The 18,440-nt window shown below is 38.8% G+C and overlaps 1 protein-coding gene across 1 annotated transcript in view; it reads left to right on the top strand.

Annotated features, from left to right (window-relative positions):
* CUBN (cubilin) overlaps nt 1–18,440 on the top strand; it is a 319,416-nt gene that overhangs the window by 248,714 nt on the left and 52,262 nt on the right. The window contains 3 exon segments of the mRNA XM_030941178.1: nt 4,065–4,221; nt 5,997–6,146; nt 17,536–17,736. Of these exon segments, the coding sequence (XP_030797038.1) occupies nt 4,065–4,221; nt 5,997–6,146; nt 17,536–17,736 (508 nt within the window).

Here is an 18,440-nt window from a genome sequence, read left to right as displayed (position 1 = left end):
GGGAGGAAGAATTCTACCTTACTATTTACCTAGGCTTACTTATCTTAGTTACAGTAATCAAGACAATGTGGTATTGGCTGAAAACTCAGATTAAAATAGAGAACCTAGAAATACACTCACACAAACATGCTCAATTGATTTTTAACAGGTGCAAAAACATTCCAATGTAGGGAGAATAGTCTTTTCAACAAATGGTACTACAGCAATTGAACATCCACAGGCAAAAAATATGAATCTCAACCTAAACCTCACATTTTGTAGAAAACCTCACTCAAAATAGATGATAGACTGAAAAGTAAAATATAAAACTTTCAGAGAAAAAAATAGTAGATGTCTTCAGGACCTGGAGATAGGTAAAGAGGTCTTAGATGAAACAGCAAAAGAATGATTTGTAAGAGAAAAGAAAATGATGAATTTTACCTCATTTAAATTAAAAATCTTATATGCTGTGTGAAATGTTTTCATCCAGTCTGTAGCCGGTCTGTTCATTTTCTTCACATAGGCAATGTACTACTATGTATAATATATAAAGAACTCTCAAACTCAAGAGTAAAATACAAACAATCCTATTAGAATATGGGCAAAAGACATGGACAGATATTCCACCAAAGAGACTATACAGATGATAAATACCAGAAAAGATATTCAACATCATTAACTTCTGGAGAAGTATGAATTAAAACCACATTGAGCTATCACTACACACCTATTGGAAGATCAATATTTACCAATTGCACTCTGGGCATTTATCCCAGAGAAATGAAAACTATGTTTACACAAAAACTTGTATATGAATCTATATAAATAGCACCTTTATTTGTAATAGTTGAAACCAGCACTAAGGCTTTTCAACAGGTGAATGGTTAAACAAATTGTGGTACTTGCTTACCGTGGAATGTAATTCCTGAATAAAAACAAAGTATTCATAGATTAACAATTTGGACAAATCACTGGGGGATTATGGCAAGTGAAAAAAGGCAATCTCCAAAGGTTACATACTCTGCTGTTCCGTTTATATAATATTTTGAAATGATAGTGTTTTAGAAATGGAAAACACAGAGCCAGAGGTTAGAGAGAAGAAAATGTAGGAGTAAATTGTGTGTGGTTATAAATAACAAGAGCAACTTAAGGATTCTTGTGGTGTTGGAATTTCAGTATCTTGAATGCAGTTGTGTACAACTTGTATATAACTTAATACACACACACACACACACACACACACACACACACACACACATGAGTTCAAGTAAAACTAGGAAATTGAGTAAGATTGGTGAGTTTTATCAATGCCAGTAACCTAGTTGTGATAGTATACTACAGTTTTGCAAGATGTCAGTGTTAGGGGAGCTCAGAAATATGTACGAGGAATTTCTCTGTATTATATCTCACAAATGTATGTGAATCTGCAATTATGTCAGTAAACATTTGTTTAAAAAATACTTGAATGATAAAATATAACCTACAACCTGACTGAATTGTATAGAACACTAAGAAAAATCAGAAAGTCTTTGACGTGATGACAATTAAGTAACATTTTGTAGGTTCAATGTAGTTTTGATGAGTCCTCTGTCATATAGCCAATGAAATGAGTTCTTGATAGGCAAGGCAGAAATGAATATTGAATAACTCTTTACCATCGTTGTCAACATTATCATCATTATCATTAAACTTATGTTCCTGGGCCAAAGGTAGAGATGTCAGATCTATAATTAATGACTTCAGAAAAGTATAAGCACTTAAGCATTCTTGGATTCCTTCATTAAAGAACTTGAGGTTCTTTATTAAGTTTCAGCCCCTCTTACTTTGCCTGTTTAGTAATGTCTGTAAAAATATAGTATATGGCCCAGGCATGGTGGCTTATGCCTGTAACCCCAGCACTTTGGGAGACCAAGGCAGGCAGATCACTTGAGTCCAGGAGTTTGAGACCAGCCTGGGCAACATGGTACAACCCCATCTCTACAAAAAAATTAAAAAACTAGCCAGGCATGGTTGCATGCACCTGTAGTCCCAGTTACTTGGGAGGCTGAGGTGGAAAGATCACCTGAGCCCAGAAGGTCGAGGCTGCAGTGAGCTGTGATCATGCCACTGCACTCCAGCCTGAGTGACAGTGAGACCGTGTCTCAAATATATATATATATGTATTGTATATATATATATTGTATATATATACACGCACACACACAGATTATCTCTTAAAAATTATGTTTATAATTTTATGAAATGTGGATAAAAAAACTGCCATATACTGTTTCCTTGGATAGTTGATTAGGGAGAAATCTAATTAGAGGTCATTAAGTAAAATTGAGGATGTGCATTTTTTTTCTGACATTTTTGTTGATCTTAGGCATTTGGCAGAATATCTGCACTTTTGTTCTCCGTAGGTCCAGCACCAGGCACCTCTCTTATCTAATAAATGGCTAATATAATTTGTCTTCAGTAGGATGACTAACAGCTGGATACCCAGTGCCTAAAAATCAATTGAAATGGTATGGCTTTAAGGAGCTGAGAATTATTAAACCAATGCTATGAATCAGTGCTATTTCACATCTCTTCCTATGGACTGATTTCCCAGTAGAAATGTTTTTAATGACTTGATGTTTTATTGCTCTGGGTGAGGCATATCCTTGAAAAAAGATGTATTTGGAATGAGTAATTCTGTATTGTTCCAATCGAAGAAAATGTTGAATAATCAAGTAAGATTAATACACACTCAATTACATCCTTGACTGAGATAATTCTCTGTTGGGAGAGAGGTTGTCCTGTGCACTATAGGATGCCTAGCGATAGTCCTGGCCCCGCCCACTAGATTCTACCCACCGCACCATAGAAAAATGCCTCCAAACCTTGCCAGAGGTCCCAAAATTGCTCCTAGTTGAGACCTCTGAACTAGGATGAGCTTCTCTGGTTAATATGTTTAATGTTTCTTTCCCCCAAGTTATGTATATTCATGTGACTCAAGATACCATGATCGCCCACCTGAACTAGGGCAAAACCTACCTGACTGACTCCTATTTTCCGAATTGTAATGTTTTCCAAAAACCAAGCTTCCTGGTGGCTCCTTGCTGTATTCAGGACAGTGGCCCGAGTCTCTAACATGCCCTGCAGCCCCCTCTGCAGCCTTCCTCACCGCTTCCCCCTTGGTTTTCTCTCTGTTCTCTGAACTAGCCATGGTCCTTCCTGACATGGGGTTCCCTCGGGGCAGGCTCACCTCCGCCAGTTAGATAGAGCCACCAATCGGATCTTCTCAACAGCCTCACCGTAATGCCTTGTTTATAGCTGGAATTTTGCATGTAAATTTATGATTCTGTGATTAATGTCTCTGTTTTTCCCTGGACTGATAAGAATTGGTTTGATTTGGAATTTTGGGGCTCGCCATGTATTTCCCAGCAACTGTTTTTTTTGCATGAGTGTACACATTCGGTCATTCAAAGTGGCCAGACCAATTAAGGGACAGCCCAGGTCTACTTGGGAGTTGCCAACCCAATCTTTGGTGAATAGCACACACTGACTGGATGTCAGCCTTTCATCGAAATGGACCTTACAATTCCACACAGCCAAGAAGTGTTCTGATTTATTCCAGTTCGTGCTGATTATACGTATACTTGGAATTCATGCCCACTTTCTTCATGCACCACAATGTGCCTCTTGCTTGGTGGCGTTGTCCAGCTGCGACTACAATTTGCTATCTTCCCAGGAGCAGGGCTGAGTTCCACCTGGCTGCTCCGTCTCCCTCAGCACCCGGGAAGCTCGGCTAGGTCAGGGCAACCAGAAGTTAGGAGGAAACTGAACAGTGATCCGGGAAGCTGGATTTTTAAAAAATCACCACCCAGCTATGCAAAAAGGAACGCCATCGCCTTAGAGAAGTCAAGAACAGGACACGCTATTTTAAAAGCAGCTTTAGAAAAAATTATTCTCAAAAGAAAATACTGCAGATTTGTCCAAGTTTTGTTTACTCTTATGCTTAGTTCTGTATACGTGTGAGTGCCGTTATTTTGAAACTTAAGTGCATTAAAATATTTATGGGAAACCCTCGAGCATTAAAGTTCTGTGTATGTCCCTGCTAGGTGTGGGCAGGCCCTGAGGAGGTCGACAAAGCCCTGCTAGCCACCGGCTGTGGGAATGTGGCTCCGGGTCCCATCATCACACCGAGTAACACATTCACTGCCGTCTTCCAGTCTCAGGAGGCGCCAGCTCAGGGCTTCTCTGCATCCTTTGTTAGCCGTAAGTAACCCTAAGAACCAAACCCAGAGGTCTTTGAGGGGGTGTGGTTGTCACAGGCCGGCAGGGTTGGCTAAACCTGGGGGTCTAGGGGACGAGCTTGGGGGTCTAGGGGGAGGATGAGTCACTGAATCCTGAGAAGACACCTCTCTTCCAAATATCAGTGAGAACAGAACCGAATTGAGAAGTGATATAAAAGCCATGAGAGGCACTAGCCAACATCTAGAAATAAGCCTGGCACCCAGAGTGGGCTGATATTGGGCAGAAGCACAAGTGGCTAGTTAGTTAGCAAACAACCAAGTGTGGCTGGCCTGTGACACCTTGACCGCAGAATCCCCTGGGGGGCTTGAAACACGTGCAGATTCCTGAGCCTCACCCCAGGCCTGTCTGAATTCAGAATTTCCATAAGCAATGTCTTGCATGCTTTTTTTTTTTTTTTTTTGAGACGGAGTCTCACTCTGTCACCAGGCTGCAGTGCAGTGGTGCAATCTCGGCTCACTGCAACCTCCACCTCCCGGGTTCAAGCAACTCTCCTGCCTTAGCCTCCCAAGTAGCTGGGACTACAGGCTCGCACCACCATGCCCAGCGAATTTTTTTTGTGTGTGTAATTTTAGTAGAAACAGGGTTTCACCATGTTGGCCAGGATGGTCTCGATCTCTTGACCTCGTGAACTGCCCTCCTTGGCCTCCCAAAGTGCTGGCGTGAGCCACCGTTCCTGGCCGGTCTTGCATGTTTTAACTGTCATCCAGAGGGTTTTCATGCTCAGTCAACTTTGGGAGCCAGTTTCTTTGGGACTATTCCTTCCTAATTTTGGTTAGGAAGGATGGATCTACTTTTCTAGCTACTGTACACTATTAGATTTGTGGGAAATGTAGCAGTTTTCAGTTTTCAGAGAAGCAAGGGTGGGTGTCTGTTGGCTGAGTTAAATCAAGTGTAGCCACTCATAGCAAACCACTGTTTGGGGAAACGTTTGAGAAAAGGAATTAGAGGAAATAATACAATAGACAGGTGTTTCAGCCTGAATCAGAGAGTGCTGGAAAGGAAGTACTGAAAGACAACCCCAGACTAGATCTTAGGTCTGCAGGTGGTCCACTGTGTAAATGTACATGTGTGTACTTGTGTGTGTTTTAATGTCAATTTAAAAGAATACAGATATTTTCATGCTTGATAGATCAGAGAGTGAAGTGGATTAACTAGTCAATGGTTATATGAAAACAAATCATTTTAGTGCTGAAAAGATATTTCTTTTTGTTTTGAAAACCAGGGATGCATGTAAGAATTTGATAAGAGTTGGGATTAATAAATCCAGCTAGTTTTAAAAAGCAACCATTGTTTTGGCTAGATTACAATGGTAACGAAAATAGCAGTTTTCTAATAATAAGACATTTTAAAAACATTAATTGTGTAAAGTACTAATCAAGTGCAAATCCTTTTTTATCAGCTTTATTTCTTTATCTACATGAACCATATTCGATCTTTGCTCATTTATCCTTTCTTAATACCTGATATTAAGGCAGTTGCGGTAGATTTGTGGTACTATTTCTTGGACTCAGCCCATAAAACTCTGCAGCATTTTCTAAAAATATATAATGATCTTATTATGCACATATGTATGTTTTTAAATCAGAGCTTTATTCTCTTCGTTCTTGCTTCTTCCATTTGGAATATCTCAGGGAATGATATCTCTAGAGAATTTAGGAACATGCATCTTTCCTTCACTGACAAAATAGATACATGAGAAAAAAATGGTCTGATGATGACGTTTTGTTCCCACATAGGATGCGGAAGTAATTTCACTGGCCCTTCAGGTTACATCATTTCTCCAAATTACCCAAAACAATATGACAACAACATGAATTGCACCTATGTCATAGAGGCTAATCCTCTGTCAGTGGTCCTCTTGACTTTTGTGTCTTTCCACTTAGAAGGTAAGTTTATTCTTTTAAAAAAATTATGTTTAATTGACAAGCAACAATTTTATATTTATGGCATACAACATGTTTTGACATATGTACATGTTGTGGAGTGGCTAAATCCAGTTAATTAGCATGTCTACTCACTCATTTACCACTTTTTATGGTGAGAGCATTTAAAATCTCTCTTAGCAGTTTTTAAGTATTCAGCAAGTACTTAAGTATTTCAGGTATTCAACCTTGTTATTAGCTATCGGCACCATGTTGTACAATAGATCTCCTGAACTTATTCCTCCTGGCTGAAATTTTGTATCCTGTGACCAGCATATCCTAAATCTCCACTCCCACATACCTTCCCAACCTCTGACAACCACCATTCTACTCTCTGCTTCTGTGAGTTCCACATTTTTAGATTCCTCATGCTAGTGAGATCATGTAATATTTGCCTTTCTGTGTGTAGCTTGTTTCACTTAGCATAATGTCCTCCAGGCTCATCCATGTTGTCACAAATGACAAGATTTCTTTCTTTTTTAACGCCGAAGAGTGTTCCATTGTGCATATCTACCACATTTTCTTTATCCATTCATTCATTGATGGACACTCAGGTCGATTCCATGTCTTGGCCGTTATGAATCATGCTGCAATGAACACGACAATACAGATAATCTCTTTGACACACTGATTTGATTTCCTTTGGATCTATGCCCAGAAGTGAACTTGCCAGATCATATGGTAGTTCTATTTTTAATGTTTTGGGAAACTGCCATGCATTTTTCCATAATGGCTGCACTAATTTACATTCCTATCAAGAGTGTATAAGGAAAAGTTCCCTTTTCTCCATATCCTTGCCAAAACTTATCTCTTGTCTTTTGATAATAGCCATGGAAGATAAGTTTATTCTTAAGTAAACTCTAACTGATTCTTCAAAAATGAGTGAGGAGTAAGTAGAGGCAGAAGTCTAAAACTCACCATTTAAAGAAAGTATTGAAAATATGTTACAGAGTAGATTTAATGTAAACATGATTAAAATTTCATCCAATTTTTAAAACACAAGTATTATTCTATGTATTCCATCCAGAAGTAAAAAAGTATATAATGGAACTTTAGGAACACAAGTATTGCATAAATTGCTTAAAGAAAATAAGTCTGAAACGTTTCATGTTAACATAGCTTTTAATTTATTCATTTGCGTTTAAAGTTTATACACATACACGTGCACACACACACCCACATTCATGCACACACTATTAACCAAACCAGTGAGAGAAACTGTCTTGTTGAGTCAACATAGGTGTTCAATAAATATTGAATGAGTGAGTGAATTAATAAAATTAATATAGGCTGGGCGCGGTGGCTTACATCTGTAATCCCAGCACTTTGGGAGGCTGAGGTGGGCGGATCACCTGAGGTCAGGAGTTCAAGACCAGCCTGACCAACGTGGAGAAAACCTGTCTCTATTAAAAATATAAAATTAGCCGGGCATGGTGGCACATGCCTGTAATCCCAGCTACTCAGGAGGCTGAGGCAGGAGAATTGCTTGAACCCAGGAGGCAGAGGTTGCGGTGAGCCAAGATCGTGCCATTGCACTCCAGCCTGGGCAATAAAAGCAAAACTCTGTCTCAAAAAAAAATTAATATATGTGCCCTGCTTTTATTAAATATTACCGTGGGGTGTTCTTTCTTCTGCTTCATCTGGGTCATCTTCATCTTCTCAGTCCTCACTCATCAGTGCCTGAGTTCCTGACCACTAGCGCCCCTCTGTGTTCATTCTCCCGTTCTAGGGAACGGGCTGTTGGCAGAGGGAACAGTGGAGATGCTGATTTGGGCTGGGCTTTGACTGACAATAGACACAACTTGGTGTTTAATGGAGGCTTTGACACAGTGGAAAAGAAATCCTTTCAAATAGACGGGTAATTTCAATTACTCATAACCATATTAATTTTTTTTTACATATCAACTTTCTATTTCTAAACCACAATTTATCTGCAAATTTGTCAAGCTACCTCGGTATATTCGAAATTTCTTACTCTTGGGCCAGTCTCTCATGGCAGTGAAAAGTTACACTTTGCAAAATGTTCTATAGCATTCAACATCTGGAAAATCTATGGTTTATAAAAATGACATGTTAGAACTCATAAATGGATAAATTTAACAAAACTTTTCTCACTTAATCCTTTTTCCTCTGACCTCACTGCCTTTTCCTACTTCTCTGCAGTTGTAATTTTTGGCACATGTGTTTGCTTAAAACAATGCCAAGTATAAATCAATGTATGTCACTATAAAAACAGAATATAAAGTAAAATGGCATCTTTTCAGCATTTGCTAGCACAAAATCCCAGTACCATAAAAAGATGTCCATGATATATGAAGGCTTGAGGGAGGGCAAAATAGTTTGTATAAGATGATCCACTTTTCTTTTTAAAATAACATGTGTGTGAATAAAATCTATAAGGCTATTAAACCAGTACCTCGAGAGTTGTCACCACTGTGTGACAGATTTATTCGAGATGCTTATTTTCTTCTTTATAGCTTTTATGTTATTTTTATAATTGAGGACAATTATTTTAATAGCAGGGGAACAACATGTGGCTTGGATTTTGTCTTTGTGCTCGTTAAGTTAAATAAACAGTGCATCTCACAAGACCATATCATTCAGACTAAGAAAGGAGACTCTAGTAATGATACTGTAAAGCCACAGAAAGCACTGCTGATACCAATGGTATATGTATTATTATAAGAGACTCTATAGTGACCTGAGACAGCTCCCTGAGCTCAGCTGAGCAGGTGAGATAAAGGGGAGCAACCCTGGAATATTTCACTGTAGTACAGGGAAAGTGAGCACAGCATTTAGGATGGATCTTAATGACAGGTCAGCCACTTACTGCTATTCAAGTGGCTTTGTGAAAATTACTTCAGCTTCATTTCTGATACTTATATATATATATAGCACTTTGCTATATGTGTGTGTGTGTCTAATATATATATGTATATGTATATGTATATATGTATAATAGTAGTTCTGAAAGTCAGATAATGTTAGATTGATTTCTGCTTCCACTAATGGATTTGCCAATCCTCACCCAGTTGAAGACTGATTCTTTTCTAAAATGATATCCTTACTACAATGCTTTGTGACATTTCCAGTGTTTAAATGTTCAGCATTTTCAAACTGCTGCCTGAGTAATTTCTGGCTATAGATTCATCGAATTATGATGATTCCCCAAAAGGGTGGCATTAATCAAATCTATTTTATAATTAGGTTCTTATCCTTAACCATATCAATGCTGACATTTATTGAATACCATCACCAAGCTAGAGATTCGCTAGCTACAGTAAAAGTAACCTTTCCCTAGCCTTCTAAAGTGAGCCTGAGGGATTCATGTGCAATATATTGTGATGAAACTGAGAATTGCTCTCAGGGAAGGTCATAGCTTTATTGAAGGAGTCTTGGTCTTTCTAGCTGCTATAGGCGCTTGGAGCTGTTTCTGAGAGACTCTGTTCAAATGGCTAAGCATTTCTGAGCCCAGGATCCCAGCAGAGCCAGTGTTGACTTAGGTGGTGATGAAGGTTCTAGATCTGTCGTCTTGGTGGACCATTAGCACAAAAGGTGGAATTGGCAAGGAAAAGATGTGATATCCCAGGCTACAAAATACTGTGAGGAAACACACTTGTCCCTGTATGGCATCTACTAAACATTGACAACTGCTTAGGGAAGGTTTTATTATGAAGGGAAAAATACAGATTGTTGAACCACATGCTACTCTCAGGTTACAAAGGCTCAGTGACCTACTTTCCGCTTACCACAAAGTAAGTTGCTCCAAGTTTAATGTTGGTCTAAATTTCTCTAACTTTCTCATTGCTTTTACATTTCCAATGCTGGACATTCCATGAACTACAGAGTATTGATGTTTGTCCTTATTTTGGAATCTAGTATTATTAAATAAATGCTTATTTTATTTTCCCAAATATTAAACAGTCCAAAAATAAACTTTTATGTTCTCGTTATTCATGTAGCCAACTAGATGCCCTCAATCTGCTAAAAAAAAATATATATATATATATATATATCCAGTTTTCTTCATAGATAGAGCACTTCATGAGGCAAACTGAAGCAAGCCAGTGCCTTCTAAACCTGATTATTCTTTCATTAAAATTAGATAGTAGGCCGGGCGCGGTGGCTCACGCCTGTAATCCCAGCCCTTTGGGAGGCCGAGGTGGGTGGCTCATGAGGTCAGGAGATGGAGACCATCCTGGCTAACATGGTGAAACCCCGTCTCTACTAAACAAAATACAAATAATTTGCCGGGCATGGTGGTGGGCGCCTGTAGTCCCAGCTACTCAGGAGGCTGAGGTGGGAGAATGGTGTGAACCCAGGAGGTGGAGCTTGCAGTGAGCCGAGATTGCACCACTGCACTCCAGCCTAGGCGACAGAGCGAGACTCCGTGTCAAAAAAAAAAAAAAAAAAAAATTAGATAGTAACATTAATTCATCTTGGTGATAATGAGAAATTTAGAAATTCTCAATTTAAAAATTCTACATGCAGTAAACTGTAAACTCAGTTTTTCTCAGATCCAGTAATTCTTGACAAGTATTGGAGGGTGGAGCAGAACTTAGCACATGAGATGGAAGCACCAAAGGGACAAGTGCCTTTGCTCACTGTCCTCTAGAGATGGCTTCAAAGCCCCAAGAGGAGTGTGCCCAGATTCACACCTAGTATTTGCCTAAATTCTCTTTGATTAACTTAAGTCCCAGTTTATGGGTTATACCTAATAGAAAACTTAAACAAGAAAAGTAAAAAAAAAAAAAATTAGTTTTAGATTTTTCTTTTTGACTTTTTTCCCCATCAAGAAACACAATAAATCAGTTTTGCCAGTTTTCTTTAAAATGTTTTTAAAACTAGTATTGCTCAACTCTGTTTCTTCTCTTTGCTTTCTCAGTTGTTTCTAAAGAATTCAGAATGTGGTCGCATTTCACATTAGTTTAGAAAAAAGTGGGCAGTGGTCCTTTTGAAATGTTTCCTATTGGTATTTTATTCAATTGGCAGAGCACTAGAGGGGATGGTGTCGTTTCTGTGAAATCCCTTGTTTGCCTGTGTTACACTCGAATTTACTTTAATTTGTTTGACCTTTGTGCACAATGGAACTTAGCTGTATACTAGTACCTACTTCCCCCTCTGAATCATGCCTCCGTAGAGGAGACCAGTCTGCCAGCTACTCAGGGTAAAGTTAACAAGACAGATGACAGATCTCAGTCACCGCTGCCCTGTAATTCATGTGCCTCTGCCTAGAACCCGTTTCTTTCCCTCCCTCCCTCGCTCCCTCCCTCTCTTCCTTCCCTCCCTCCCTCCCTCGCTCCTCCCTCCCTCCCTCCCTCCCTCCCTCCCTCCCTCCCTCCTTCCTTCCTTCCTTCCTTCCTTCCTTCCTTCCTTCCTTCCTTCCTTCCTTCCTTCCTTCCTTCTTTCCTTCCCAGAGGCTTGCTCTATTGCCCAGGCTGGACTACAGTGGTACAATCTCGGCTCACTGCAACCTCTGCTTCCTGGATTCAAGCAAGTCTCATGGCTCAGCCTCCCAAGTAGCTGGGATTACAGGCATCAGCCACCATGCCCGGCTAATTGTTGTATTTTAGGCTAATTGAGGCTGGTCTCAAACTCCTGACCTCAAGTAATCTGCCTGCCTGAGCCTTCCAAAGTGTTGGGATTACAGGCGTGAGCCACTGTGCCTGGCCCCTAGAACCCATTTTTATTTTCTGAAAATACTTGACCTTATCTACAACATGAAAATATTCCAAACAAAGGGCTTTCCCTCATCTCTAGTCCTCTTTGGTATCTCTGCCCACCCCCTCCCCCGACTTTGGAGAAAAATTGTGGTCCGACTCTAAATCCCACAAGTTTATTCTATTTGTGGAATTACTCATCCTTAGTTTTCCTTCAGTTCTCTCATAGTTCTTAGAACTATGATGAAGTTTAGAACTATGATGAAGTTCTCTTCCTCACAAGTTCGCATATATCAGATCGAATGCCGCCTCTTGCTCATAAACTCAACTTTGATATCCATCTTGCTCCTTGAAGAACTTTTGCCAAACCTCAACTAAGTTTCCTTCTCTCCCTAAAAGACAATCACCCCAATTATGAGAGTGTTGTGTATATTTTGATTATACATGCGATTGGCTCTTCCAATAATGATGAGAAAGTGTTTAATATAACTATTTTCTGATGCATTTAGTCTGTCACCAAGCACCTTTTCACTGAAGAATCGTGCTGATATTTTTGACCTAATACAGTGATGGGATATATAGAACTTTAGAATATGATGTATGTGTGTAAAGTACTTAATGCCTAGTGACACACATATCTCATTTTCTTGAATATTACTTTATTCGTGTTAATTTTTGATATTTTCTTAGACTTTAGCTAATTTTACCGACTTCTAACATTATGTACGTGTTTGATTTCTTTTGGACAAAATTTGAAAGGGCATAACATCCTACCTTAAAGAAATGACTACTAGAAAGGATACAAGAATGTTTTAATCCATGAAATAAGTTGCCAGATATTATAACTTTTATATTTTACTGAATCAGGCTTTGAGAAGGAGCAGACTGTCTTACATAATTGGTTTAGTTAGTTGATATTCTATTGTCATCTACAAAAAATCTAAAATCCCTTCTCAACTTCCTCTGCATTTCCCCAACAAACTTCCTTGTTGTTCAATATAGGCATTTAATAAATTGTTAATGAGTTTTGATTATGTCTCGTACCACTGCCATTTCATGAATGAACTTTCTGTATTTCAACTAGTTCCTTTAATCAACTATTTGTCAACATGATCAAGTATAAGTGACACTTTACTTTGTGTTTCACAGCCTTTTCACTGTTTTCTAAGGCAACTGCCACTGTGATCAACTATATCATTAGCCCAACAACTGAACAACTAACTCTTTAATACTTAAAGAACACATGCATAGCAGCCTATTTGATCAAATGTGGGACCAAGATTTCAATCCAGCATCAGCAGTTTTTCCCTACATTCTGTGATTTTGGTTTTATAACTTGATATATTGTTGCTAAAGATATTTCTATAACTAATGCACAATTGTTTTATTCTCAAACTCATCTACTTTAAATTTTTTTTAGTTCCAGTGGAGCTTTTGATGTCTTAAAGACAAATACTAAGATTGTAACTAAGGTACATAATTTGGCAATATTCAAGCCATTAATCTGAGTTTAATTTATTTCTTTTTTGTCCTCTTTTTCCAACATCATATTGCTTCTAATTACATGAAAAGGCCATTGAAATTCAGTCTTTCATGTTTTCAACTTGTAGATTTATGCCCAATTAGACATATTTCTATTCCAGCATTTTCAAAATAAGGGAATTCTTTGAGGTTAATTTAAAAATGTATATCCTGAATTGATACCTCAAGATTTCTGCAGGCTGAATAAAAACTTAGCTAAGGAGCCGAATGTATTCTTAAAATGATTTAAGAATGTGTGGTAACTCTTTAATGCACCGATATACTTTTAAAAAGTATTTGTCAAGATTCTTTGAGTGGCAAATTATCTTCAAGTTAGCTTAGATACAAAGTAGGGTTTATAAGAAAGATATTGGGTGTTTTCATCTCATCAAAGGAAGGGCTTCTAGAACAAAGGAAACCAGGGACAAGAATCTGTCAGCATGCTCTCTCTTCCCCACTCTTTTTGCTGCTTTCCGCACAATAACTTCTTTTTCCCTTATGGCAGCCTGGCTTCCTTAATGTATTAGGAAACATGGCTGCAGACATTTTTTAAGTTTAGTATCTTTGGCTCCTACCATAGACTCTTATTCTGTTGCAGTTTGAACACATCTGATTGGCCTGTATTGGGTCTCATGCCATGCCTTGCCATTGATTGACTGGAATTATCAGTCAATCAATCAGTCAACCGTGGTCAGGATGGTGGGGTTGTATAAACAATAGCAACAGTGACTCTAATCACAAAAATATCCACCATATTCATTAGGAGGTTTTACGTCACAATTAACAGGAAACTTGATTCAACCTGGTTTAAACGCAAAGGAGCAATTCATTGGTTTTTAATTCTGGAAGGTTTTAAAGTTAGGTGTGCCGCAAATCTCTTAATTCAGCATTTTAATTATGTCATCAAATATTCGACTGTTTCTATTTTTACTTTGTGCTGCTTCAGTGTGAGCCTCACCGTGAGGCTGGCTCCTCTCATTGCTGTAGGGTTGCTGCTCTCACAGTGGGTACTCCTCATCCACATCAGAAAGAGAGATGGCTTCTATCCTGTGGTATGCTAGAGTTGGCGTGCACCACCTTGCAAGAGTCAATTTTGCTCATCTATTCCTGTTCTGCATTTAATGACTTCTTGTTAATAGCTTGAAATTAGCTATCATGGGAGTGTTTATACGATGGAAATTGGCAAATGCCACAAATCTCTCGGAGAGTTGGTTGTTATATTTACCAGCATACTACTGCCTGTATTCCAACTTCCAAATGTCAAACAAGGCTGTTGAAATTCACCTTTACTGAATTGGATTAGGCCACACGTCCACCTTTGAACCAAGGTCTATGGCCAGGGGACTTGAAATTATAAAGTAAGTGTTCATAATGATTTTGTCAGCATGCTCTTATAGGAAGAGTAATCTAACAGCAAACAGCAAACAGGATGTCTGATTTCAGAGTCCACTGTGCCATAGTATGTGCTTACATAGAATAATGTAATTTTGGTCATTCCCAATGGGGAATTTGTAAGTAGGTAAATTTTGTGTGTTGGGGTGATGTGGATCATTAGACATATGTTCAAGTTAGCATCTCCATGAAATAAAATTATTTTGTTTTCGTGGTTTGTAAATGAAAATGGGAAAATATTTCACATCGTTAATCATCAGAGCAATTAAAATTAAATATCACAATGAAGTTTCGTTTCACATGCACCAGAATGGCTAAAATTAAAAAGACTGGCAATGTCAAATGTTGGCATCCCTGCAAGGCACTGGAAGTCCTACACATCCCTGGTGAGAATGTATACTGATGTAACTACTATGAGATATAGTTTGGCAGTTTCTTATAAAATTAAATACAAACCTAATTTGGGGGCCAATAATTTCACTCCCAGTTATATACCCAAAAGAATTGAAAGCACCATGTGCCCACACAAAATCTCACACATGAATGTTCATAGCAGCATTATCCATCATAGCCAAAAGGTGGAAACAAACCTAATGTCTGTCAACTGATGAACAGATAAACAAAATGTGGTATCGCTATAAAAAGGAATATATTCAGCCATAAAGAGGAATGACGTACTGACACGTGCTACAACATGGATGGACCTCAAAAACATTACATTAAGTAAAAGAAGCCAGGCCGGGCGCGGTGGCTCACGCCTGTAATCCCAGCACTTTGGGAGGCCGAGACGGGCGGATCACGAGGTCAGGAGATCTAGACCATCCTGGCTAACACGGTGAAACCCCGTCTCTACTAAAAATACAAAAACTAGCCGGGCGAGGTGGCGGGCGCCTGTAGTCCCAGCTACGAGGGAGGCTGAGGCAGGAGAATGGCGTAAACCCAGGAGGCGGAGCTTGCAGTGAGCTGAGATCCGGCCACTGCACTCCAGTCCGGGCGACAGAGCCAGACTCCGCCTCAAAAAAAAAAAAAAAAAAAAAAAAGAAGCCAGCCACATATTGAATGATTTTATTCATGTGAAATGTCCAGAATAGACAAATCCATAGAGGCAGAAAGTAGTTTAGTAATTGCTTAGGGCAGGAGACCATATACAGGAAGGATGATACTGGAGTGATTGATAATGGGCATCACATTTTCCTATGGGCAATGAAAACGTAGAATTGGGAAGAACATCAGATGCCAAAAATGCTGTGGGAGAGTAAGCCGGCAACACCGATCTAGGGGTCATTTGATAACCTGAAAAAGAATCTTACCTTAGTGCCAGTATCTAACTTCTAAAAACTTATTCTGATGAAATAATGAAAAACTTCCTCAAATATTTATGTACAGGAATGTTTTTTTCAACAATATTTTTATTTACAGAAATGTGGAGAATATGGAATTTCAAGCAATAGGGGATTGATGGAACGTGGGATGGCACATCTATATGTTGGAATTTGATATAGGCATTAATATGTTGGCACAAAAGTTATCGCGGTTTTTTTCCATTCCTTTCATAATAATATAATGTTTTATTTTATTTTATTTGAGATGGAGTCTTGCTCTGTCGCCCAGGCTGGAGTTAAATGACGCGATCTCAGCTCGCTGTAACCTCTGCCTCCCAAGTTCAAGTGATTCTCCTGCCTCAGCCTCCTGAGTAGCTGGGACTACAGGCGCGCACCACCACAGCTAACTAATTTTTGTATTTTTAGTAGAGACAGGGTTTTGCCATGTTGCCCAGGCTGGCCTCAAATTCCTGACCTCAGGTGATCCGCCCGCCTTGGTGTCCCAAAGTGCTGGGATTATGGGTGTGAGCCACCATGCCTGGTCCTAATATAATGTTTTAGAAGAATATTTAATCACAAACAAATGCATGATGGATGTAATTTCATATTGATACCAATTAGGCTACAATATGGGTGTCATTTCATATTAATACAAATTAGGTATGATCCAGTTAATATTTTAACAGTATGTGTTCACCTACAAAAACCACTGGATGTGTTGTGGTGGACAAATGTCTCTTTAATTTCTTGTTTATTTTGTTTTATATTTTTCTTTGGTGGATGGTAGGCTGGAGCATATATTTGCATTATAATTAGCAAACAAAACAGTAATATATATTTTATAGTCCTTAAACTCTTAGGCTAATAGTGTTTGTGTGAACATCTAAAACGGTTGTTCAATAAACAGTAAGGAGTTTCTAATGATAACTCCATGGTAGGAGTTCCTTATCTGGACATAAGCTTGGAGCAAGTTTCCTCAGTAGCAGCGCTATTGACATGTTGGGCTAGGTAGTTTTTTGTAGGTCCCAGAGGGTCCTGGGTGTAGGGGCTGCCCCGTGTATAGCAGCATCTTCAGGAGCTTCCCTGGTCTCTACTCCAATCTATAGTGTAACAGCAAAAATGCCTTCAGATAGTGCCAGCTGTTCTTGGGGAGGCAACACGGTCCCCAGTTTACAGTCACTGAATTAAAGGAACCATATCTAAAGAAAGGAAATTCTGAATTGTTTCAAAGTGGAATGTGTCTATCGTGAAGTTCTACCTGTTTTCTCATACCTGTGTTTGTTTTGTAGTTAGAGTAAACATCATTTCAACAGGAAACTAAGTTAAATATCTCTTGTTTCTCATTTTAATTTTTATAGCAATTGCATGAATCATCATCACATTTTTGTTTTTACGTTTATGGCATTAATTGTTTGTGTTGGTTCTGATCATAATGTGGTTGTTCCATGCCTTGTCCAGCTCGTTCCGCTGTGACAGGAAGCTGCGTCAATGATGGCGTGCACGTTATCAGAGGTTACAGCCTCACATCCACCCCATTTGCTACTGTGTGTGGGAATGAGATGCCAGCTCCCCTCACCGTCGCTGGGCCAGTTCTGCTTAACTTCTACTCCAATGAGCAAATCACAGACTTTGGATTCAAGTTTTCCTATAGGATAATCTGTGAGTAGCCATAATGACAGAGTTTGGAATTTTCTTCTTTCCTGAGTAATTTATACAAGGAATTTTCACAATGATTCATACAGCACCAACTTGAAGATTCAGAGAATTTAAGAGAAAAAAGTTGTCAGTGAGGTTCATGGTAAAAAAAAAAATATACACATTTTTTCTTTTTTTTTTTTTTGAGACGGAGTCTTGCTCTGTCGCCCAGGCTGGAGTGCAGTGGCCGGATCTCAGCTCACTGCAAGCTCCGCCTCCCGGGTTTACGCCATTCTCCTGCCTCAGCCTCCCGACACATTTTTTCTTAAAAAGAAGAGGACCTTTTTCATGAACTTTGGCTAGAACTACTCTGAAAATCAAATGAAGAATTGGCCTTTGTTTTGTAATTTAAGTTAAATAAATACTACTGCTATTTTTTTGTTTTTCATCCCTTATACAAAGTTACCTGTTAGTCCAAATTGTCCAGATGTCTGTTTTATTTCCCCAAGTCATTGTGCTGATACAATAATTAATATTTTATATATTTAGAAGAAATATAAGGGAATGTCTTTACAATCTGATAGGAAAGAATTTTTTAAAACACTATGCAAAAAGCACAAGCCCTAAAGGAAAAGATTGACATATTAAACTATGCTATAATTTACAACTTCTCTGTATCAAAGGCAAAGAGAAAAGAGGAGCAACGGACTGGACAGAGGCATTTGTTG

The sequence above is a fragment of the Rhinopithecus roxellana genome, chromosome 11 (genome assembly GCF_007565055.1).
Source record: "Rhinopithecus roxellana isolate Shanxi Qingling chromosome 11, ASM756505v1, whole genome shotgun sequence".
Classification (NCBI taxonomy): Eukaryota; Metazoa; Chordata; class Mammalia; order Primates; family Cercopithecidae; genus Rhinopithecus; species Rhinopithecus roxellana.
Note: the sequence above shows the minus strand (reverse complement) of the source record. Positions and strands in the feature narration are given on the sequence as shown.